The following is a 26,635-nucleotide window of genomic DNA, read 5'->3' as shown; positions in this document are numbered from 1 at the left end:
TCCTAGTGATCACATCCATTAGAGTATGCTATAGCACAGTGGCTCTCAACCTTCCCAGGCTGGACAAATAGATCAAACAGGTTTGGTTTTGACTGGACAAATAGACCACATGATATAGTTTCTGTTGCCTCATTGGACAGGATACCATAATGATGCATGCCATACCTATGCAAACAGACTCTCAGAATCATGTTTCCAGAGCAAATACTCAAATTAATGAGTTCAAAAACTTATTTTCCACTAATATTATTCATTTAAAATGTGCTGTTTCCACAAGCATTCCTGCCAGCAGACTCATTAGCTAAAAAAATCCACAGAAAACTAATACAAACAGGGTGCAAACACAACCAGTGCATTTTTTTTTTATGCAAGCGAATCATCATGGAACACTGAGGTATATGCCTAGCTCTAGTTAAGGTTAACTGACCGGGTAGGAGGTGGGAACCTTCATGAGCAGTCCCATGCTGTACCAGTTCTGGGAATAAACTGGGATTCTGCCTGCAGGAATGGCAATCCAGCACTTTACTTCACCAGCAGTAAATTCACTAAAAAGTTTAAAAAGAAATATATCAAACATATTTAAAGACATAGTTCCAATACTGAAGTGACAACTTAATCTACATAATCTAGTGCTTGAGTCTCATTGGAATTTAATTCTTTCATGGCTTGAGGCATTTGTACATGAGGTTTATGCTTTCACACAAGGCTTTGAAGGACTGTATTTCAACCTAGCAGCCCTTGAAGGACTATGAATTCAATCATTTTAGCCACTGAAAATAAGCAAGCAGGTAACACTTCCAGGTGCCTCAATAGACATACAGTCATGTCTTTTCCTTTACTATGGCAGGGATTTTGATAAAAAAAAATGTTGTTAGATGGAGATGAACAGAGTTTCCAAATCTAAGAATATGTTAGGAGGGTGGATTCCCCAACAATGCCAAGGATTGTTTCTCCTGGAAGGAGAATAAAGTCTCACGATTTTCCTTTGCATTTCATTTCTGAGAGATTGGCTGAGTCTCTGCATAGCTGGTTGGAGGAGACCGGAACTGGAAAAGTTACAGGACATCCAGTTTTCTGTCTGCAATTGATTGGAATTCACCCATCCCCTTTTAAATCACAAATTAGTAGTAGGTGATCTTCAAAGGCTGAACAGGTTAAATTCAACAAACACCCAAATATCTGGATTCTTATCTGAATCTCTTGGTTTGGCAAAATTGAGCTGAACTTTAAAAATCCCAGACTTTAAAACAGATTCGATTGGTGGCTCTGAAAATCAGGTCACTTATTTTGGGGTCACAATACAGATTTGGGTGTTAAAATGGGAACCTAAGTGTGAAAAAAATTGATCTTAACCTCTCTGTGGCTCAGCTTAATCATCTGCAAAATAGAGAAAATGCTATCTGCCTTCTTAACAGGCTGCTGTGAGGCTCAGTGCTTGTCTACAAGGTGCAGCAATGCGCACTACAGGGGTATAATTTTTAAAGCACACTAATGTTCTAAAGCACAGTCTCCATTGGCCAATAAATGCACAACACATTAGTGTAGAAGAGCCCTTAGTATGTGGTTGTAAAGTGGTTGGAGAGATTTGTGGGAGGAGAGAGGGTGAGACATCAAATAGGTTCATATTACCACCAATAACAAAAGGAGCTAGCAAGGGGACATTTCTTTTAAGCTGAAGGGCTTCAAGAATGCAAATTTCTTTCTTCTCAGCTTGTGGAGCTATCAAAGAGACGAGTACAGCTTTTTTTTTTTTGCTTTTTTTTTTTTTTTTATAAAAAAGCAAAAGAAACTACTACAAGAAATAACCTTCAGACTTCAAGTCTCTAAGGTCAAATCTGGCAGATGCTGGTGGTTCCTTCACTTATTGCTCAGACATCTATCAGTGAAATCCATCTCAAGTGAAGTTAGACACATCAGAAAGGGAACAGTATCATATTTTGTCGGAACCTTAAAAATGTAGGCGTTCTCTTGCATTTTTTAAGCGTGCCCTGTGTAAGGTTACATATGTAACTAATAGTGCATTCTGCAGCCTCTCGGTTCAGATATTTATGCTCACACTTCAAATGGTTTATTTAAGAGAAGCCTCTCTTCATTGTTTTACATGAAAATCGTAGATGACTCCCAAGATTGGCTGAGGCTCTAGACATTATTGTGATGCATATGCATAGCAAGATCATTAAACTAGATGTTGTACATATGCCTAGTAAAAGGCAATCCCCACACCCTGAAGAGCTTACAATCAAAACAGACACGGGATGAATGAATGGAAACATCATTAGCTCCCATTTTACAGATGGAAAACTATGGCTCGCAGAGGATAGGTGATTTGCCCAAGGTTACATATGATGTTGGTGAAGAGCTGAGAACTGAAACCCTGACTCCAATCCAGTAATTTTACCACAAGACCATCTTTGTTTTGGGACTACATCTAAACTGGGATGGCAGCAGGGTGCTCTGGGTGAGGAGTCATCCATAGTCTGTGGAGCCCACTTCTTGCCCAGTGTCACTACAGCTCAGATTTAAATTATCTGTAAAAATCAAGATCCACCCTTGTCCTAGGCTTTTTCAGGCAGGATGGGGGCGGGGGGAGGGGAAATGGTTAAATGAAGTTAAGTAAGAGTGGGAGGCGGCTGTGGGGGAGATTATGCGGCAGTTTTCTGCGTGTTTGTGCAAGTCTGTTTAATGTATTTTATTAAATTTTGTGTTTTTTTATCATGGGTACACAGATAGAGAGGTGAAATAACTTGTCTAAATCCACAGAATGAGTCAGCAGACAAAGCCAGATTTAGAACCCAGAAGTTCCTCACTGGCAGTAGATTCTCAGATTGCTAGAATATACTGCTTCGCTAAATATGCTTGAAAACAAATGCCATCTCCTCACCTGCAATATTTAAGAGAAGAAATTCCTCTTTAAAAAAAGGTAATGATGAGAAAGGATTGCCTATAGCATTATGCAAGCAGAAAAAGAACAATACAGTACCTATGGCTAGTGGCATTTGGTACAATCAGAAGCTGCTAGGTACCCTTGGAAGGAATTGCATCAGCAAGATGGAATAATGGATTTCTTTATTACAAAGGATCAATAAGTACTGCACAGATTCTCCTTCCCTTACCTTTTGTAGTTGATTCTTTACCAGCTGAGAGACCACAGAGCAGTACAATAGAAGACAGAACAGACTGGCATCAAAAAATGAATCCACAAAGTCAAATCAACTAGCTCTCTTACTGCACAACGAATTCAATTCCAACAGTGTACAGTAATGTATCACTCCCATAGCAACTTCCTATAGAATTCGACAGTAATTCAAGCAATACTGTTCTACTAAAGTTACTTCAAAAACCTGCAGAATTTAGTGGAGAATGAGAACCTTTCACTATATGACTCAAAAACACACATCCTAGAGTTATTGAACAGGGATGTAATCTCCATTAATTTATAAAGGCTGTTTCAAACATTCTATAGTGAAGTTATTTTCTATTATATTGCCTAGGGCTTTTGCATAAAAGGTGAAGAGGTTCCTTATTCTCAGCCTATTCCCAGCCTCAGAAGCCAAGCTCCATTATCCATGCACTGTTCAAAGTGTTCGCCATTCTTGACCCATTCTTCCCACAGGGGCTCTTCCATCCTCCCCATCCCATCAAAATGCATTCCTATACAAATCTGCTTAACTCACCTAGTTTTCTTCCTATGAAAAGGACGACAACTTTAGCCAAATAAAACAAATAAGCAAGAAATACAACAGGCAACACACGTGATAATCAATGTAATGTAATGACTCTTATTCTGTGATCCAGCAGTTTGTATGACTCCACAGTCCATGGAAGTACACAATCCTCTCTAAAGGCAGTGAAAGCAGGTGAGCAGAGCATCATTTACCCTGTCCAACAGTTTTTATGCACACAGAATATACATCAAATTCAATGGGAGCATTGTGCAGAAGGACTGCAAGGCTGGGATCTTGCTTGCAAACTGCATATTGGATGTAGTGAGGAGGGCAGTTCCTCCCATATAGCGTTAAAGAAAGTGTCATGGTTTAACGCTTCTGCTGCTACTGTTTAATGCCTACTCCACAAGCTGCCAACAAGCAGCTTTGGTTGGTTGTAGGGTGACCAGATGTCCCGATTTTATAGGGACAGTCCTGATTTTTGGGTCTTTTTCTTATATAGGCTCCTATTATCCCACACCCCGTCCCAATTTTTCCACACTTGCTGTCTGGTCACCCAGGTTGGTTGGCTCAACCCCTAATCAAAAAGTAGTATCTGACAGTACTTTCTTCTCCCTCCTGTAAATGTACATGAGCTGTGAAGACCTTATCAGATATTAATGTGTGTAATTCAGGCTACGGGGGGGGGGGGGGAGTAGAGAGATACTAGCTGACACTATGAGCTGCTTGAGAGATGAGAAAATCTGACCTGAAATTAATCTATCATCAGGCTACTCTTCAAGTGCATTAAAACATGTATTCTCTACCTGTTATGCGGCCTGATTTTCAGGTAATCTGGGGGTGCAGTCAGGTAGCTAGACACCTAATTACCAGCATTTGGGTGTACTGTTATCTGTGGGTGAAAAAAAACACTGGAGGCTGACTACTGGAAGTAAGTGAGCTTTTCCCACTGGTGCTGGGAGATCTGCTGTCACTTACAGAGCTGAGATCCTAGCAGCTCATCTTCTTTCTACCCTTCAGGAAAGCAGAGGGGAAATCAGGTGCTCACATACAATGGTGATGAGTAAGGATATGATTTGGTCACGGATTCCATGACTTTAACAGACCTCTGTGACTCCTGCTTCAGCCCCCCCAGGGGCCGGCGGAGCTCGAGCAGCCAGCTTCTCTTCCCTTCCCCCCACCCCCACCCCACCCCGCCCTGATGGGTTTTGGTTTCAGCCTTGCACTGCGGGGCTCCGGCTTCCATGACTTATGGTTTATTGTCTGTGTCCTGCCCGTGAATTTTAATAAAAATCCCTGTGCCAAAATCTTAACCTTAATGATGAGCATGTTATAAGAACCTACACAGAACAGAAAATCTTAATAGAGCCTGTCCTAATTACTCAGTGCTCCTTGCTCCATTTGATACCAAAGTGATAGGTACTTTACAAACATGAAAGGTAGATTTGATAGCTGTATTAGGAAGAGCGAGAATTTGCTCTGCCTGAGACTCGGGAAAAGTGAGTGGACAGAATCAGATATATGCACCTTGGGAAAGCCATCTGTAGGGCCACACTGGGCTGCCTTCAGTTCATAAACAGAGGTTTGAGTGAAGAATTGCTGTAGTGCCAGCACTGTTGCTTCAAAGACAAACTATATTAGCATATATACCTATCAAATTGGTAGTCATCTAGGATGCATAACTTGGCAATTTGGAACTTGGCAGCAACAGCCAAGATACTACTCAGATCCTCCTGCTCTAAAAGGACAGGTCCCCACCACTTCAGCAAGATGATGCTCCATTAGCTGTTAGCAGTATAGGGCCTAGGGCATCTAGTTGAGCAGTTCTGATAGTCTCCAGTAGATGCCAGTGATACACACACGGTTTGTTTCAATAGTTTAGACATGCTTTTCCTCCCACCCTCAGATTTAATTATTCTCAACATTTTCTTAATTTAATGGTGAAAACTGAAAGTTAAAGAGCCTATGTGCAGTACAGCAAAGCAGCTTAACACAATAGTATACCCTACAAATGTGAAGCAGTAGTGGCATTGCCAACACAAGCTGTACTTCTGCACAAAGCATGTTTATTAGCCATGACACACAATAAAAGCATTTTCAAAGAGCCAGCGAAGAAGACAGCTGCTGCAGCTCCCCTAATTACCTTTCCCCAGACATCAAGAGTAATTTACAAGTTGGATAATATTGCTGGAACGAAGCACGATCTAGAGCTGCACGCTAGCTCTCCTCCTCAGTTTTAAAGACCATGTATAATAGTAGAAATACAACCATTCAGCCCACTCCTGTGAGTCAGGTTGTCTCCTGGCAGATTTTTTATTGCACATTCTCCTTTTGTTACTGGAAAACATTGAGTTTATTTTACCGAGTAATCAGGCAATCACCATGTCTTGTTACTGGCATAAGCCAGCAGGACTTGATATAATAATAATCACTCTCTCTAATCTATTACATTAAACAAAGATAGTTTAAGATGCTTGGTACAAATTATGCTTCTTAATGCACATTCTGGGGCACGAAGGTAAAAATCAACAAGTAGAACAGAGGGAATGTTAGCTTCACGTATATTCCGATTAAATTCTAAATTAAACAATCACCAGTGCATTTAACTATTCAGAATACATTTGTTCAGCTATGGGCCTGCTGTTTTGCTGCTAACCACAACCTAAGAAAATGTATAGGAAGTCTGACAAATTGAGATGTCACTGGCAATCAATCTTAATTACACCAGGAGGAAATATTTCAGCCAATTGTAGCCCAGAAAGATCTACGCTCTCCCTGACAAATGGCACTGAAATCCCTGGTGAGGCAAGAGACCACTTTTTTTTTTTTTGGTAAAGAGACAATTAACATGTGTACAGACGCTTCCCGATTTATGCAAGCGTTCCTTTCCGGAACGCCTTGCATAACTCAAATTTTGCAGAAGTCGGAAATGTATCTCTTACCATTACCCCCCAAAAAAACAAAAAAACCCACACCACAAAACAACACACCCATAAGTCAGGTCTTGTGTAATCCGGGGAGCGTCTGTATAACTAATATGCACATGCACAGGGCCGGCTCTAGGCACCAGCAAAGCAAGCAGTTGCTGGGGGCGGCAAATTTGCAGGGGCGCAAGAATCCAGCATGGGAGCTGAGAACCAACGGGGGGGCCTGGGAGCTGTAGTTCGTTGGTTAGCTCCCTGCCTATAGAGCCAGCCCTGGAGCAGGGAAAGAACTACATTTCCCAGCATTCCCTTGGCCGCAATTAACAGAAAAGGGAGGGGGAAGGAGTGTGGAACTGAAACCTCATGCTGCAGCTTGCTGTGAATGGTAGGGATAGAGCCAGCTCTAGGTTTTTTGCCGCCACCCCCCCACCCCAGCCCTGGGCTCCCCCCACACCCCCTGCCGCCCCAGCCCTGGACGCTTCCCCGCCCCGCACCCCCTGCCGCCCCAGCCCTGGGCTCTCCCCCCACCCGCATCCCCTGCCGCCCCAGCCCTGAGCTCTCCCCCAAAGAAAGAATTGGGTGGACTACATGGACAGTGCACCTCTCTATCTGAAGCCTAGCAAGGGAGATCCCACTAGAATTTAAAATGAAAAGTAAGGGAGGAGAGGCTCTACTAGGACCTGGGCAGCTTTAGATACAGTACCAGGCATGTAGGAGGATTTACACTTCTGAGCCATGGAAGCAGAAACTGACTTTTCTTTTCCAGATTTAGCGAATATTCAGAAAGGGAATCTAGCACCTGCCTTCCAGATTTGAACACCCTCAAAATTCAGGAGTGCTCAAGCTCAATTTGGGCAGCTGTTACTTCATTTCTCCCAAATCAAATATACTGATCCACTGTAACTTGCTGTAGAAAAAGTAGAATAAATTGAGCAAGAAATGCTTCCCAGTGGTTATTAGGACTGGAATTGCTATTTTCAACAGCCACTGGGTTTTTTTTGTTTTAGTTTTATTTGTTTAAAAGGAAGACAGTAATATTGCATTGGCAAATTCCCCATAGAAACAAAGAATGGAACAAAAGAATAAAGGCACCTCAACTTTTCCTCATTTATGTAGGACAGTCTTATAATATGCATCCAGATATCCTTCAATCACACAAGTTGAAAATTGTTCCACTTTACTGCAGTTCAGTAACCATATGGGAACCAATCCTGTCTGTGTTCTGTGCACATCCAAAATTCCTGTTGAATGACCCGCTCTGGGACCGAGTTACCAGTGACCCAGGGCTGGGGTGGCAGGAGGGTGCAGTGGGGGGGGGGGCAGTCAGAAATTTTTTTGCTTGGGGCAGCAAAAAGCTTAGAGCCGGCCCTGCACACGCACACAATTAAGGGACCAAAAGTGAAAATCTACGGAAGGCTCTCTGCACAGTCTAAGCACAGTAGTGGAGGGAACGGGGAAAGAAGGGAATAGGTATGCGAGAAAGATTGTGCAGATGGCTTTGAACCTTGGAGTGAGTGAGCTCCTTGTGGCTCTGCATAGGCATACTATTATCTGGAACTAGGGTACAATGGGTAAAATTCACCCCATACAGGGAGCCTGCACTAGGCCTTTGTGTGACACACAACCACTGAACGTGGTGGTCTGTCCCGCTCTAGTGGTGGCTGAGCCATCTACAGAGGCTAATCAACTTAGATACGATTGTGCCATGGTAAAATTATGCATAATTCATGACAACAAATAGATACACAATTTTTTGTGGTCATGACCACAGCCTGAAATGTAACAACTGAATGTTACCATAAATATGCATTTATTGACACAAACAGTGTAATGATTCTACTAAACAAAATATAGGGCTTGTCTGAAGGAACATTTAGTTTGTCACAAGCTGGGGCGTGAATCTACCCTGCAGTAGCCTGCCGTGGACCAGCTGTTCCTGTGCATCATGCTGAAGGTGATTTAGTCCTCTTTGAAACGGGAGTAGATCCAAGTGCATTAACAGTTTTTAAATGCACCTTGGAGTATGGTGTGACATACGTACCACTTAAGTGCAGAGGCCTTGTACCACAATACAATGTTCTTTTGATAATGTAGTATCAAAACCAGCAAAAGCAATATTCTGGTTTGGAAAGGGGACTTACCCATGTTTCTCTTGACTTGGGGCCAACAGGATTTCACTGCTACTTTCGTCAGCAGGGAGAAGCCGAGCAATATAGTCCCCGCTTTGTTGGAGATGCCTGTACACAGACACCTGCATAGTGCATTGCTCACTACTGCTCCTCAGCCAGGGGCTCAAGATGATGGGGCTCATGCTTTCTGATGTATTGAGGAACAGGAATGAACCTAGGAAGAAAAAGGGAACAAGAGTTTTTAAAACACAGTGCTTTTCAGACCCCCAGATAGAGGAAGCAGTTTGTAAAATGCCGTGGACTGAGAATCTGTACTGAATTGAAGCAATGATTTGACATTTAAAATGTATGCAGAGTGGACAAAGCCATAGAAAATTTTGCAGGGAAAACACTACATCTACAGGTGACTGAAGTAGATTAGGAAAACTCAAATGTTTGATAAATCCTAATAGAGAGATTCGCTTGGGGACTTCACCCCTTCAAACGTCTCATGTGTGATTTAGATCCAAAGTTCATGGCTCTGATCTCTCTGGAATAAGGTCCCAGCTTGACAGGTTGGGTTATATTAGAGCTCTGTTAGTGGCCCCATTTGTATTCACATCCTAAACAAAGCTTACAGTGATTATGTTTCCTGTATAAATAGAAAGCACAAATTCATCAGCTGTGCTCTCTTATAAACCATACAGTATATTCAAAGCTATTTGTGTCAGGATAAATGCTTGATATTTTTATTGCTTCAGCCATTTATTCTGACATATTAATTTTATATGCACTTAATCCACATGAAAGGTTTGATTATTATCTGGTACATCGACTACCTTCATTTAATCCTATTTCAATAACATCTCAGACTTATCCAGGGGTTCAGAGCTAATCAACTCTCCGCAGATTAAAGCTCACCTTGAGTAAGCAAAATTACCCTCTTTTGGCAGATACCAATTTACCAAATATTCCATAGAACAAGCACTAGTCAAATAGAAAAGGGAGCCAGTCTTTGATACAGAATATTTTCTGGTTTACCATATGCACTCATTACCCCGTGAGATAACATGGCAATACTACTTTGCACTAGAGACGACCTGTACCTCCTGATAGTGGTGGGGCAGAGCAAGGGCAGCGGCTTCAGCAGATGTAACTGAACATGCTCAGTCCATGTGAGCATACTCAGTACAAGCCAAGCAGCAAATATGGGGGGGGGGAGGCACGTGACCTCACGTCTCCCCCCTGCCCCCTGCATTGCCTCTGCTTTGCATTCCCATAAGGCTTTACATCACAGACATCAAAAAGCTTTCTAAAGTAGGCATTAATGTTCACAATAAGTCTTCAAGTTCTGTATTCCCATTTAACAGATGGAAGAAACTGAGGCACAAAGAGGCTGAAGTCCTTTCAAAAGTGCTCACTAATGTTAGGTGCTTTGCTTTCTCAGATGCCCAGTGTGAGACAAGGGCATGATTTTCCAAATGCTAACCACCCATAATAAAGGGAAGTACGTCTGAAAATCAGATCCTAAATATCTCAAGTTAGGCACCTAATATCAGTGGGCACTTCTGAAAATTTTCAACTGAACAACTTGCCTAAGGGGACACAGTACATCAATGGAAGAGTTGGGAATAGAACCCAGGTGTCCTGACTCCCAGTTCATTGCTCTGACAACTAGACAACACCGTCTCCAGAGGCATGTTAGCTAGCATATACTTGACATCAATTTTAGCTAACAAATATTTGTCCTGAAAGCAGCATTGGGCAGTAAAATGTCAGAAATAGTCCCCTCATGACAGAAGATTCCATGGGCGGCAAGTAGAGAGAAAGAGTGAATCCATGAATTACTATTAGTTCCTTTAGTGTCAGATAAGGAGGTGCAAGTCTCCTCACTACCTGGACCAAATACATTTCCTAAAGTTTAAGGGAGTTTATTTATTTGGCTGATCAGTAAAGAGATGGTAACTGTATACATCACCCTTGTGCTTTCCCATCTCTCTCTGTGGTTGAGAACAACAAGAATTACAGCATTAAATCTCATAGCTTTATTTTTCCACCCCCACAAGAACACTGGGATCACAGTGACATGAAAGAGAGCAGAGATTTCTACTCATGGCAGAAAGACACTAAACCCTGCAATAATTGCTGATAACTGAGGGGGGCCATTGGCTCATCTTATTGCCTTGTGATAGGGAGTAGGATTTTAAAGCTATCACAAATTAGAAGGCAGTTTTGGTTCCTTCACTGCTTACTTGCAGTAGGTATAGGAAAAGTGCTTCCAAGCAAGCATCACTTTTGTGCCCAGGCTCAAGGCTAGACTTAGAAAGACAATGAGACTCTCAAATAGGAAAAGGTATCTACCTCAGAGCAACCAGTAAGTGTTAGACAGACAGTCACTACTCTCCTTCGTTTGGGCTATTAACAACAGGGTTTTCTCCCCCAAAGCACTTGCTCATTGTTTCACCTATGCTCAATTCTACCTATGAACTGAAGTGTGCAGGTCTGTCCACATGAAGGTTACAGAACCGTAGCGATGGAGCAGTCCAGACGGTGCTATGTGGCAGCTGCACTGAATGATCCCACGCTGCACTGTTCAAAGTGAGGGGTAGAGAGTCATGCTGGAGGAACTCCCCATCCTCCCCAAAGCAGTGCTCTTGTGACCAGTACATAAACACACTAGGGAAAGCCTCAATGTGCTTTTGTGGAGGCTACCCAACAAACAGAGAACAGGAGCTGTAATGTACCATTTTTAGAGGATGTAAACATACCTTGGTTTCTAAAAGCACAATTCCCTCAAGGGAAACATCACTGTCTACTGCACTTACCTTAGTGCTGCACTTACTGCTATTCTACTCCATAAACACCCAGGGAAGCACTCTCAGAATTCTGTTTGGCTGTGGTGCTTTCGGAATTTCCAGAAGGTGAGAAGTGATGGATTTGCTGTGAACACACACAGCAGATTCTGGAAGCAAAACGTGTATCTCAAAGATCCCTGATAACAGACTGTACATAAAATTTCTCCATTTCAGAACAAAACATTGGTCCATCAGCTCCTACTTCCTGCGGTGACTAATACCCGATGTCTCAGAGGAAGACCCCATCTTTCCATTATACATCTAGGCATTTAAGTCTACCCCTTACTACGGGTATGTCTACACTAGAAACACAACAGTAGCATAGACACTTACTACTAAGAAAAAAGGTTCTTCCATCACTTTAGTAAATCCAGTTCTCTGAGAGGCACTAGCTAGGTCAACTGAAGAATTTTTCCATAGACTTAGCAGAGTCTACACTGGGGCTTAGGTCGACTTAATTACATCACACAGGGAGTGAAATTTCACAGCCCTAAGCAATGCAGTCAAGTCAACCTAACTCTGTAGTGTATACCAGCCCATAGACTGCACAATTTTATTAACATTATGCAGATCCTCTTCAAAGCCACATTAATACACATTAGGGATGGGTCCAAAACTTCAGACCTGTACGATTCCAGGTAAATTCAGTAAATCAGTAGGAATGTGTCTAAAATCCTTATTAGGTTATGGATTGTAACTTTTCTAAGGAGCCATTATATAGCAGTGATGTTTGCCTATTCATTGGGAATGAGAGGGAAATATACTGTTTTCCACCTGGTGGGTTCCCAGGCAAAACTGGGTCCTAATCTGTTTATCAGTTTTCAGTATTCCTCCAGCAAGAGGAAGTCCATGTGGCAAGCTGCATCTCAGATCATCGTGTAGGTCTGTAGGGTTGTAAGGTTTCATCAGTAATTTTCTTGGACTGCTATTTTCCTTTAGTAGCTTACAGCTCTAATGAGGCTCTCGGGGATCTTGCAGGGTGAATAACTAAGAAAGAGCACTGCAGCTTCAAACAAACTTCTACTGATAGTTGGGTACCTAGGGAATATAAACTGAGATGAAAGAGCCCTTCATAGAACAAGTTGTCAGTATCATGTTCTACCACTTGTAGGATTTTTAAAAATTAATAAAGCACTGGTATGTTGCAGTAACCCATATTTAATACTCAGGGGTGAGGTGAAGAGTTTGCAACTGGGGAAGCTGATTAAAACACTAATGCTTCATCTTAGGATATGGTATACTCACTAGTGAGACATTGAAGAAGCCTGCTGTCACCACTTAAACTAGAGTGGACACTAGTTATCATGCCAACTGAGTGCTGGGATTGAATAGATGTAATCCCCTAAATAAATATAACCAATACAGTGTCTCAAATCCAGAGCCACTTAGCTCTGCATGACTCTCACTGTGCTGCTCAGTCACTAGGATCACTCAGAACTACATGGGGGCAGTTCAACAGAAAGTCTCCTGCACCAAGAGAATAAGCCACTACCACTCGAGCTAACAGAAAATCTCCTCTAGCTGTTGCAGCTTAAGGGTTATGACACTTGGTTGAGCCATTCTAATTCTATCCAGCAGAGGGCAGTAGAATCATAGAATATCAGGGTTGGAAGGGACCTCAGGAGGTCATCTAGTCCAACCCCCTGCTCAAAGCAGGACCAATTCCCAACTAAATCATCCCAGCCAGGGCTTTGTCAAGCCGGGCCTTAAAAACCTCCAAGGAAGGAGATTCCACCACCTCCCTAGGTAAAGCATTCCAGTGCTTCACCACCCTCCTAGTGAAATAGTGTTTCCTAATATCCAACCTAGACCTCCCCCACTGCAACTTGAGACCATTGCTCCTTGTTCTGTCATCTGCCACCATTGAGAACAGCCAAGTTCCATCCTCTTTGGAACCCCCTTTCAGGTAGTTGTAGGCTGCTATCAAATCCCCCTTCATTCTTCTCTTCTGGAGACTAAACAATCCCAGTTCCCTCAGCCTCTCCTCATAAGTCATGTGCTCCAGACCCCTAATCATTTTTGTTGCCCTCTGCTGGACTCTTTCCAATATTTCCACATCCTTCTTGTAGTGTTGGGCCCAAAACTGGACACAGTACTCCAGATGAGGCCTCACCAATGTTGTATAAAGGGGAATGATCACGTCCCTCGATCTGCTGGCAATGCCCCTACTTATACAGCCCAAAATGCCATTAGCCTTCTTGGCAACAAGAGCACGCTGTTGACTCATATCCAGCTTCTCGTCCACTGTGACCCCTAGGTCCTTTTCTGCAGAACTGCTACCTAGCCATTCGGTCCCTAGTCTGTAGCAGTGCATAGGATTCTTCCGTCCTAAGTGCAGGACTCTGCACTTGTCCTTGTTGAACCTCATCAGGTTACTTTTGGCCCAATCCTCTAATTTGTCTAGGTCCCTCTGTATCTGATCCCTACCTTCCAGCGTATCTACCACGCCTCCCAGTTAGTGTCATCTGCAAACTTGCAGAGAGTGCAGTCCACACCATCCTCCAGATCATTAATAAAGATATTAAACAAAACCGGCCCCAGGACCGACCCTTGGGGCACTCCGCTTGAAACCGGCTGCCAACTAGACATGGAGCCATTGATGACTACCCGTTGAGCCCGACGATCTAGCCAGCTTTCTATCCACCTTACAGTCCATTCATCCAGCCCACACTTCTTTAACTTGGCGGCAAGAATACTGTGGGAGACCGTATCAAAAGCTTTGCTAAAGTCAAGGAATAACACATCCACTGCTTTCCCCTCATCCACAGAGCCAGTTATCTCCTCATAGAAGGCAATTAGGTTAGTCAGGTAGTAGACATAGCTCACACACACTTTCACTACAATACCTTATAACGTAATTGTGCCTTTCATCCAGAGAGATTCCAAAGGGTTTCACAGACTATATCCTACAATCACACACCCACCGCTGAAAAAGTGCAATTTTTGAGTTAGAGTGATTATATGCTAGCAACATTACTCAGCCGGGTTTCTTTGTTTTAAATAAAGGGGTCTGCATTTGTAATGCCAGCTCCTAAACTTCCCCCTATCCCCAGCATGTCCATCTGCCCGAGATACAAATCAGAAGCCTGAGCAAATTGATATTTAGGACTTTCCCATAGTGTATCTGCACTGTTTCTCCACCTAATATTTGCAGTCAACCCATAATGGGTTTCTCCATCTTTGTTGGTTATTTCCTTTTACAGTGTCTGTATTAATGGTCTGTCACTCCACACCTTGCACAAAAAAAGATATTTAAGAATAAGCACAAGAGAATTATTGCAACTGACATTAAAGTGTATTTAGAGCACCCTAATGATTGCAACATTCAGTAGATGAATAAATCTTGCACTAAGAATTACTGCCTAATGGTTGGAGGTTTGTTTTCAGCATTTTAAAATTCATACTGTGAGAAGGGAATGATGGCTCAAGGGATTAGTAATGGCATATTGTTGTCTGCGCTAGTTCAAATTCAGCCGGGATTATTTGGGACTGAAGGTGTAATATTTACTTGTTAAGAATCATCACTGTCAGAGTGTTCGGTGCAATACAGGACACAAATGTTGTCTAAACCACAGTACTTATCCCCAGGAGCTTACAAATGAAAAGACTTACACCTATCAGATAAGAATGCATTAGAAGACACAGACCAAATCATTACCACCTGGCAGCTGTTTGATGGCCTGTGTGAACTGAACTGGTGGAACAGACCTAATCTACTGGACAGAAATTCCACTTTTCCTTTAGAGATACCAGTGAGTGATTGTGCAAGGAGTGTGAATTCATTTCTCAAAACCGGTCCCTTCAGAATAGGATTGAGGCACATTGGTAGAGAAGCATGCACCGTGAGATTTTTTGGTTGAATCTGTAAATATGCGAGAGAGAGAGAGAGAATGAATACTCCAGGGCTGGGCACTGGGAATCTATAATGAGCACTAAATTCATTTTTATCCATGAAGTCTGAAGAGTGCACAAGCTCAGGAGAGCAGAGCAGACTCACTCTGAGAGCTCCAAACAGGAATTTGCCTTTTTTGCTCATTATGTGAAATGGCTAAGACAATTTCTGTGTCGCAGCTGAAACGTATTCTGAAACCTGTCTCAATTGTCCATTATTTTGAAGGCGTATTGCTCATTGTACAACCAAAATTTACCTAGACCCCACGCTAACCTTTGGGTATTTTGCAGTACTTCATCTTTGCCACTCAGAGAGGCTACATCAATGAAGCGAGGTTACAGACAACTTTATTTGTGCTAGAGACATTAACCCCATCCCATTTAAAGTGCAATCTTACTTGGAAAAGTAACTTTCTCCAAAGGGCATAGCAGAGCTCCCCCTCAGTGATTTTTGTATCAAATGTGCACAGGATGAACAGAAGACGTCTGCAGGGTTGGAAGTTAGAAAGGCATCTTCTGTCCAACATGTGCACATGTAGATGGAAGCATTGACAGCAGAACCACCTTCTGCAACTCTGATCCCTGCCCTTTCTGGCTGGTAGAAGAATGTAGAGAACATTTAGTATCCCTTCTAATTGTCAACACCACCCTGGATGAGGAGAATTATCATCCATTGTAAAAACAGGCACTGTGGGTGGACTAAAGTAACCATTACTACACACTTTGCCAGCTGCCACCTAGTCTCTAACCTTTTTTTAAAGCAAGCTAATTGAGAAACAAACAAAAAACAGTCATCAATCCTTCCTCTCAGTTGCTTGTATCCTGGATTCCTCCCAGTCAGTCTTCAAACCAGGATACAGCAGAGGCATACTGGTTGCTCTGGTGAATGACCTCGTGTCCATAAACAAGGGAAATATATCCATACCTTCTTTGAGGGACCTCTCTGAAGCAGACACCAAGCATGGAAGATTTCAGCTCAAACAGAAAAAGTTACAGTGGAAAACAAGTTTCAAAGTAGCAGCCATGTTAGTCTGTATCTGCAAAAAGAACAGGAGTACTTGTGGCACCTTAGAGACTAACAAATTTATTTGAGCATAAGCTTTCATGGGCTATAGTCCACAAAAGCTTATGCTCAAATAAATTTGTTAGTCTCTAAGGTGCCACAAGTACTCCTGTTCTTTTTTTAGTGGAAAAAAAGGGGGTTATAATGGGAAGCATTAACATAGGGGATGCTAGGTCTCCTTACAATGTACCTATGGGGCCAGATCCTCAGCTGCTGTAAACAGATATGGCTTCACTGAAGTCAATACCCCATGATGTTTGAAAGCTCTTCAGGATGAAGGGTGTTATATTAAATTTACAGTTTTAGTTATGTACTTAGGGGACTAACAACAAGAATTTTTGCTATAAGATGGGGACTTAGTTGGAAGAGACAGGGGAGGAGAATAGGATGACCAGATAGCAAGTGTGAAAAATCGGGACAGGGGTTGGGGGTAATAGGTGCCTATATAAGAAAAAGCCCCAAATATTGGGACTGTGCCTATAAAATCGGGACATCTGGTCACCCTAGAGGAGAAAGACTTGGGTGTATTGGTTCATCACAGGATGACTATGAGCTGCCAACATGATGCGGCTGTGAAAAAGTCCTAATGCAGTCCTAGTATGCATCAGGCAAGGTATTTCAAGTAGAGGTAGGGAAGTGTTAGTATCATTATGCAAGGGACTGGTGAGACCTTATCTGGAATATTGTGTGCAATTCTGGCATCCTATGGTTAAGAAAGGTGAATTCAAACTGGAACAGTGTAGAGGAGAGGACTCACCCCTGCGGCGCCTCCTGCTGGTCTCCTCGGGTATTAGCTCTTTCCAGCGTCCTGGAGCACCCTCTGCAGGCCGGTGATCCGCCTGTCCTCTGGCCCCCGTGTCCCTCCCTGAACCCCAGTGCCCTTTTACCTGGGGGTGCTACCCCCTAGCAGTAACCCCTCAGTCTTAGGGTCTCGCCTCCTCAGGGAGCCCCCACCCACTATTCCCACCTCGCCTCAGTATAAGGCTACTGCCAGTCATAGTCTAGCCCCACTCCCTGGGGCAGACTGCAATATCAGCCTACTCATCACTGGCAAGGTTGGGTTTGGACCTGCTGCCTTGGCCTACCCCTGGGTTGCCCTCTGCAACCCCTAGTACCCGTTGACCTTCTACTAGGCCGCAGCCTGGGGCTTTCCAGGCTGGAGCTCCCCAGCTTTTTCCCAGCCCTGTTCCACCCAGGTACTCTGTCTCAGCTCCCTGCAGCCAGGCCCTTGAGCTCCTGGCTCCCAGCCTCTTTATACAGGCCAGCTGGGCCTGACTGGGGCATGGCCACAGCTGAGCCCACTTTCCCCAATCAGCCCAGGCTTCTTGCCCCAGCCACAGCCTTCTTCTGGGTTGTTTTAAGCCCTTTAGGGCAGGAGCGGGATAACCACCCCGCTACAAACAGGTGCAGAGAAGAGCTACTCAGATGATCAGAGGAATGGAAAACATACCTTATGAAGGGAGACTCAAGGAGCTTGACTTGTTTAGCTTAAGCTAAAGAAGGCAGAGGGAAGATAGGATTGCTCTCTCTAACTACATCAGAGGGATAAATACCAGCGAGGGAGAGAAGTTATTTAAGTTAAGCACCAGTGTGGACACAAGAACAAATGGATATAAACTGGCCATCAACAAGTTTAGGCTCAAAATTAGGTGAAGGTTTTTAATCATCAGAGAAGCGAAGATCTGGAACAGCATTCCAAGGGGAGCAGTGGGGGCAAAAAACCTAACTGGTTTCAAGACTGAGCTTGATAAGTTTATGGAGGGGAAGGTATGATGAGACTGCCTACAATGGCATGTAGCCAATCTGTGACTGCTAGTTGCAAACAACCCCAACCATCAGTGACAGGACACTAAATAGGGAAGACTCTGAGTTACTACAGAGAATTCTTTCCAGTTGTCTAATTGTTGGGTCTTGCCAAAATGCTCAGGGTCCAAATGATGACCATATTTGGGGTCGGGAAGGATTAGCAGAGACCTTGGGTTTTTTGCCTTCCTCTGCAGCATGGGGCATGGGTCACTTGCAGGTTTAAACTAGAGTAAATGGTGGATTCTGTTACTTGAGGTCTTTAAATCAAGATTTGAGGAATTCACTAACACAGCCAGGGGTTATGAATCTGTTACAGGAGTGGGTGGGCGAGTTTCTGTGGCCAGCAATGTGCAGGAGGTCAGACTAGATGATCACAATGGTCCCTTGGGGCCTTAAAGTCTATGAGTCTATTACCATACAGTGATAGCCACTAAACAGGCCAGTGAGCTCAAGGGCAAAAGTAAAAAATAATGGCAAGCGTGAGAATTTATAATGAAGTGGGCAGATTGCATTACTTGAAGAAAATAACTAAAACGATACACCAAAGCCAAATTATATATACACCCAGTGAGTCTCCTTAGACTCAAGTTAGATTAAAGTGTCCCAAGTAGCAATTCAGAGAGATTTCCTCTCTAATTACCAGAGGCCAAAGTTTTGTTAGTTTAACTTATCGTCTGGAAAAGCAAAGCTCAAAACAAAGACAGACTAACTTAATCTGATCACCGTTATAAAGCAGCAGTTTTATAACCCTTTGCAAAATTGATAGATTTTTATTCTGAACATAAACTCCATCTTACTACTAAAAGGATTTTATTATCTTTTGCATATTAGTTCAATACTGCACCAGATTAAATTAGAGCCTTAAAAACTATTAACAGTCAACGTTTATTGGGGGCTGTACAGGGAAAAAAAAAAGTCAAGACAACGAATGGAGCTCTATAAAACAACAGTTTTGAAAAGCAGGGACATGGGAGCAGGCAACAGATGATGGAAGAGGTGAAGGCAAAAAAGTCATCCAGGTTGCAGCATTGAGAAAAGACGTCGGTATGGATCTCTGTAGTTCTTGATTGTCTAAGGTTAGCTGGGGGATATTTCAGTCACTAAAGCAAACCACTGAAATGTGCTTAACTATAAGTATGTGAATATCCCCACCAACATCAGTGGGACTCCACCTACTAAAATATATATGTATGTGCCTACATGTTTTGTTGCATTAGGGCCTAAAACACATGATGAAAGCTTGCTATGAATTATTACAAACCACTGAGCAAAGCTATTCCTATTCTTTGAGTAACAGGGTGAAATCCTGAACCTAATGAAGTCAATGAGGCCTGATGTCACCCATAATACAGTACTTTGTAGGCATGTAGCACGTTTCACATAATGTCAGAGCAATTAATGAATGCTCATTAACCAACCATCACAAATTCATACTAGCTGTAGTATTATACCCATTTTACAAATAGGTATAGTGAGGCACGGAGAGGTTCAGTAAAATGTTGTATGATTCAAATGAGTCTGTGACCAAAAGTGGAAATGAAATCCTAGAGCCCCAACTGTTAGGCCCTTGCTTTGACTATATCTCACACCGATTCCCAATGAGTCATTTCTAATTATCTAAATATAAGATAAAGATAAAGATTCAGAAATTTAAAGCAAAATAAAGATATAAAATCAAGGAGGGCTCTCTTCTCCCATTGACCTTGCAAGGAAATTTCCCCAGGTAACACTCCTTTGTGTACAAGGCAGCTACTCATGTAAATCCCTTCATGCATTTGACAACCTATTTGCCATGACCCTTGCAAACTTTGGCAGAGCTCCAGGAACATCAGCTTGAAAAGGTGAAGGGGGAAAAATACACTCCAATCCCTATTAAGGCCCCCACCTATCACCCTAAAGGGAGCCTAAAGCTTGTATACATAAGTGAGAAGCATCAGAACTCAGACACACACATAGCCTCATTCACAGCTTGCCCGTGTTGCCGTACAGTTAAAGAATAGGGCATGAACTGAATATGAACTCAATATAAAAGACTGTTTTTCCATCCTTACTATTTATGGTTTGTATTGCAGTAGGACCTATAGTCATCAGAGACTGAGGTGCTGTACATACATAAAAGAAAGACCACCCTTGCCCCAAAGAGCTTACAATCTGAAAAACTGACTTTGAGACTAAGATTTCTATAGCAGAGAGAAAGAAAAGGGGGAAATTTAAATTTCCAGATATTGCCTTCAGTAATGGGAACTAGAACCAGATGCTGTTGTGGCCCAATTCCTAAATAATTCAGTAGCGAGTTTGCTCCCAGCTGAGAAGCACTGAACTGAAAAAAGTAGTTAGTTAATTAAAAACTTAAAATTCAACACTGAAATTAAACCTTCCTAGTGACTGACAAAAAAAAATTAAATAATTCAGTCTTGCACAGCAGATCAGCTATCATGCATTTTCTCCTTTGATACGGACAAAGGCAAACAGCAAGTCACTCTCGGGTCCGCCTTTCGGAGAACAGATGAGAGGAGAGGTTGCTTCATCTTGCATTGGGAAGAAGAGGCAACAGAGAAAGCTAAATAGTATGCTTGTTCTGTCAATACAAACAAAGAGGCAGTAGGTACACTTTCTAAAGCGGTGGTTCTCAGACTTTTGTACTGGTGACCCCTTTTTCACATAGCAAGCCTCTGAATGCGACCCCCCAATATAAATTAAAAACACACACACACACACACACATTTATAAATAAATAAAACACTATTATAAATGCTGGAGACAAAGCAGTGTTTGGTGTGGAGGCTGACAGCTCACGAACCCCCATGTAATAACCTTGCGACCCCCTGAGGGGTCCCAACCCCCAGTTTGAGAACCCCTGTTCTAATGGCTTCACCATCCCTGTGTGCACATTAATGGGAGAATAAGAAAGGAAGTCTAACGCTGTACCTCTAGTTATCACTTTTCCTTTGAGCATGGTTATTTCATTATGCTCAGCAGGTTAAGAGCTTTAAAATTAAGGAGGCTGACAACAAACCGACACGCAGTTTCTGAACTGACTCATTGCTGGAACAGACTGGGCATTGCAACAAGTCAGACTGTGCAGCAACGTCACTATCTTCCTCATCTAACAAGGAGCAGTTATTGTGAGTTATTCCCTTGGAGAATGAGACGCGCAGAAGGAGAGGAGTAAAAATCAATACTATATACTCATCCGCATATCCTCCTGTTTTGTGTCAGGATTTGGCTGTAGAAGTAAAGGCTGCAGTATTGTCAACCCCAAGAGTTCAAAAATCAGGAGTCAGACCCCCTCAAAAAATCATGAGGTTGGCCCTAAAATTCATGTTTAAAAAAAAAAATCTTTTTTGGCATTTTCTTATTTTTTGAACTGCCCTATCTACCTCCAGAGCGTGTGCACATGCATGCCTCTCTCTCTATTACAATGACCAAGTCCCCAGATGTGTACAGTGAGGTGATTCTGTCCCCTACTGCAGACACACGTCACTACCTTCTTCCATCCCTAGGGGCAGCCACTACAGAGTTCCCTTCTCCCCTTTCCCAAGGCTGATGAGGGCACTTCCAGGGGGTTCATCACTCCCTTCTCGAGGCCTAGTGTTACCAGGAGGGAGAGGAGCAGTGAGTAGATTGACCCATTGTTCATGGGGGCTGAGTGTGTCAACTCAAATTGATATTCCAAACATTTAATTCAACCCAAACAAAAAAGAAATTGTTTTTGTCTGTTTCAGAGAGAAACACAAACAAACAAAAATCATTTTGGGTTTGAAATGAACCAAATGTTTAGGGAATTTTTCAGTTTTGGCTACCAAACTGAAAAAACAATTATTCACTCAGCTCTAGCTGGCAGCTCCATATCCACCTTTTCCTACCCAAAAACTGCTGGAGAGCTCTCTCTGCTTCCTGCAGACGCTCCAATTGGTTGCTCCTGCCCAGGATGCGGGGAGAGCAGCCAGAGTGTTTTTCCTCAGCAGGGCTGAAATTCATGAAAGGGTTGGAGCTTTTCCCATTGTTGCGAGACTGGCTCCAGCCCTGACCAAAACTGCATTACTCATGGGAGAGTTGACGACACTGGGGTTGGGTGTCCCATTTCAGATATAATAGGATGCGCCTGATCCAAGTCACCTGCCAAACTTTGGGGGTTTTCAAAACAGTGATTCTGAAATGAATCTTTGCAATAAGCAGAACAAAACCATTGGATCAAAACATACCTGAGACTGTGGGGACTTCTAAATCTATATCTGAATTTTACAGAATGTGCTTATCTTTAGAGAAGAGATGCCCAAACCCTCTTCTCATATTAAACATCCAAACTTTTTTGGACATTTGAAAAATCCTCACCCCTCTCCTGTTTTTTTTCCATGCCATGATATATGGGATCATAGTTCTTCTTAGCCAGTGGTTGTTCATTAAAGAAGACAACTACTTCTATAGACAAATAGGTAGGCTTCACACAGCTTTCATTCCAGATCCGTTTCCTTAATTTACCTGGGTCAATGTCTGTTGGTCACCCTATACAGCATAAAGAGACATCTAGTGTCTATATAATAATCTCTTCAGTTTATCCAAGAGATTTCAGAGAGGAGTTGATCATAGTCTACAAGTATTTACACGGGGAAAAAATTTCTGATAGGTTAAAGTGATGTCTACTAGCAGAAAAAGGCACAATGAGATCCAGTGGTTGGAAGCTGCTGTTTGATATATTCAAAGTAGAAAAAAGGCAACTTTTTAACAGAGAGGGTATTTAACCATTGGAACAATTTACGCAGGGATGTGGTGGATTATTAAAATCAAGAGTGGATCTCTTTATAAAAGATGTACTCTATCTCAAACAGAAGTTATAGGCTTGATGCAGAAATTACTAGGTGAGGTTCTATGGCCAATGGTATGTAGGAGGTCAGACTAGAGCAAGGGTGGGCAGACTTTTTGGCCTCAGGGCCACATCTGGGTATGGAAATTGTATGGCGGGCCATGAATGCCCGGTGGGTGAGGGGGACTCTATCGGGTATAGCATGGGAGGGGGGGCTCTATAAGGGATGTTACCGAGGTAGGGGGAGGAGGGACTCATGGGGTGTGACACAGGGGGGAGCTCTACAGGGGCAGTACTGGGAACTCTTAGGGGCCCTGCCGGCAGTGACACCAAGGTGGCCGTACCAGGCACTGCCACGGGTGAAGGCACCCTAGCTGGGACGGGTGCGACCCCTGGGTGGTTTCGAGGCTCTCGAGGGTGGGGCCGTAGGATATCGGAAGGGGATTGAGCGTGCTGCCGCATGGGGGAAGGGGTGGGCTGCCGCGTAGGGGCAGGGTTCCAAGCCCAGAAACAATGCAGTGAAGTTGCGCCTCTGCAGTGTGGCTCTGCATGCCGGAAGATGGTGCTCATCAAGGGAATTGTGAGCCGGGGGCTGGGGACCGCCAGGCAGGCGGAGCAAGCCACCGACCCTGCTCCCCAGTGGAAGCTTGAGGGCTGGATAAAAACATCTAATGGTCCAGAAGCGGCCCGCGGGCCATAGTTTGCCCACCCCTGGACTAGATGATCACGACAGTACATTCTGGCTTTAAAATTTAGTAATAATCGCAAACAGATCATCACAATGGGCTTGGCCAATGCTGGAAATGAAAGACCTTGCCCTTTGAATGTTTTCTAGTCTCACCTACCACAATTTGGAAGTACTGGATCAGAAATCTCACATGACAGCAAGTTCTCAACTTAATTTTTCTGAGAAACTGTTTGAACTAAATATGAAATACTGGTTAGGTGTGAAGGGGAAAGTTGTTCAGTTTCACGTAAGTCATCAACATTTAACTTTAAGGAACCAAAATTAGACCAAGACAACCACAAAAAGAACAACGTGATCATGAAGCGTTAGTGAAGGGAAGAGTGCGGAGAAAGACACTGGCAAACGTTGGATAGAAGAACTGAATAGGCAAAATTTTCAAAAGCCTCAAAGTGCCATAGGAGCCTAAGACCAGACTTTCAAAAGGCCTTAGGTGCCTAACTCACTGAGGCATTTAACATTTTGTATGGTCAAAACATTATACAATCATTGTCAGATTAATCCTCAGAACATACCAACTCCATTTTACAGAGGGGAACACTGAGACACAAAGGTGCAGTGACTGCCCAAAGTCATGCAGTAAACAGTGGCACAGCCAGGATTAGTAACAAACCTGGCTCCCAATGTTGTGGTTATTCATTCACACAATATACATCATTTGAGTTGATTAGTTTCACATGATTCTTGTTGGCTAGCTATTTACTTAATATATGTGTTTTAATTCTCTATGTAGTGGACTGGGGTTGGAAAGTCCTACAGAAATGGCACATATGAAGGAGGGGTTGGAAAAGACATCCAATTGTTTATTATTATTTATATTTCCATACTGTAGGAACCCCAGTTATGGACAAGACCGCTTTGTGCTAGGCACTGTACAAACAGAACAAAAAAGACAGTCCCTGTTCCAAAGAACTTGCAATATAAGTATAAGATGAGAGGTGATACAGACAGATGAGGGAGTACAAGGGCACAATGAGACGATATTGGCCATATCAATATTGAATTTTACAGTAAGAGGAATCAGTTCCACAAATCAAAATGTTTGCCCTGTAATACAAAGTCGTATTTCCTGCCCATCAGACTGAGAACCCTGAGCTTATCTTGTCATTGTTTGTTTCCCTTATTTGGGATATATCATGACTAAATTAGAAAATAAAATCTTCGGGGAAGGGACCACTTTAAAATTCCTAGCACACTTTTGAGCTCTGTGCAAAACTAATAACTTCACTAAAATATCAAGGCCACTACTTTTTCCAACAAGTGAAACCATATCCTGCTCTCCTGACACAGGCAAACCCCCTGGGGTTCAATGTAGGTTTTGCATGAGTAAAGACTGCAGAAGTTCAGGCCTTTGATGAACATTATGGATTAAAGACTGTATATCTTTCACTCTGAAACATGAAAACTTAGCCTTGGGGAGATTTGCCCAGCAAATGGGACATGCCGTTCATTTGCATCTGCTATAATCCTGCCTTTAGGATGCTCTTTAAATCAATTGCACTTTTACAAAGTGATTTTTTTTTCCAATAATGAACTTGGGGGTCATACAGCCTGAATGCAGGGACAACCTTTCCCTAGAATTCAATTAAGTAGAATTGATTGTAGTCAGTCCAAACTTTTTCCCCCCTCCCCTTCTCTTTTTAAATCTATAAAAAGAATATGAAAAAGGACACACACAGGAAGTCTCCCCACACCGAAGTACAAAAGACCACTGAGAGTCGAAACTAGAAAGCTGTGGACATTATGCTTATTTTAAAGATAATGACTCTTCTAACTATACTTAGTCACTTTCCATTCTTACTGAAATTATGTAAGGAGATACATTCATGTGTTCAGACTCTTCATTCTGCTAGCTTATCTTTCGCTCACTGACATTCTAAGTTTGGAATCAGATGATTCAAGATAACACGAACTGCTGACTTATTCAAAGGGCCCCATTAGAAGGGGCATCACCACCTCCTGAGCACCCCCTTACACCTAAGTGTGGGTCTGCTGTGGCCTGCCTCAGTTCCACCCCCTCCTTAAGTAGGTAATAGTGATGTCACTTGAGCAGCCCAGTCAAGAAGCCAAGCACTCTACTTTACAGGGGTGTCTCTCCCTTTATTTAAGCCTTCTGAATGGAGCACTTGTACAAGGGTTTAAAGACTCTTACCTCAGAGCCCAGAGAAAAAAAGTCCACAACAAAAGTTTCTAAGTTCCAGCAGCAGCTCCTTCAGCTGTAAGGCCTCAGGCTTCTCCCCTGCTGGAGAGCTCTGCAGTCTTTCCCCTACTTGTTCAGGGTCTCTCCCAGGTTTCCCTGCCCAGAGAGCTTTTGCCTAGTGCAGGCAGCTCCCTAGGAACTCCCTTTCCTCCAACTCTGGAGCTTCCTTTCTCCTCAAGAGCCTTTTATTAAGCTCCTTACTTAATTAACTGCCTTCCTTCCAGCTGTGTAGGCAGTTAACTATCCCCAGGTGGACCTGGGTTGGCTCACTCCCTTCAGTGAAGCCTGGTCATTGGTAGGCTGGGCATCTGACACCCCTGTGACAGACTCTTACCAAATGTTAGTTCTATACCCCAACTCGGTAATTGTAACCAGCAGATAACAGGACTGACACAAGGTGACTGGATGACAGAGTGGCTTAGACATAGGAGATGAGGCCTTTCGCTACTGGTTCAAATTCAAGCCAGTACTTGGTAGAGTTTGAAAGTTGTTTCTATCTGACAATTATTTTCAGTTAGTGGCCTCACGCCACCTCCATTACCACTGTTGGTACAGGAGCAAGATGCATTGGTAA

At 43.0% G+C, this 26,635-nt stretch overlaps 1 protein-coding gene across 1 annotated transcript in view; it reads right to left on the bottom strand.

Moving 5' to 3' along the window:
- Nucleotides 1-26,635, bottom strand: part of ALK (ALK receptor tyrosine kinase) — a 561,137-nt gene that overhangs the window by 303,141 nt on the left and 231,361 nt on the right. Inside the window, exon 4 of the mRNA XM_026649582.2 lies at nt 8,731-8,932. Coding sequence (XP_026505367.1) covers nt 8,731-8,932 — 202 coding nt within the window. The remainder of the gene's footprint in view (nt 1-8,730; nt 8,933-26,635) is intronic.

Source organism: Terrapene carolina, unplaced genomic scaffold, assembly GCF_002925995.2.
Source record: "Terrapene carolina triunguis isolate 2854851 unplaced genomic scaffold, T_m_triunguis-2.0 Scaffold85, whole genome shotgun sequence".
Taxonomy (NCBI): Eukaryota; Metazoa; Chordata; order Testudines; family Emydidae; genus Terrapene; species Terrapene triunguis.
Note: the sequence above shows the minus strand (reverse complement) of the source record. Positions and strands in the feature narration are given on the sequence as shown.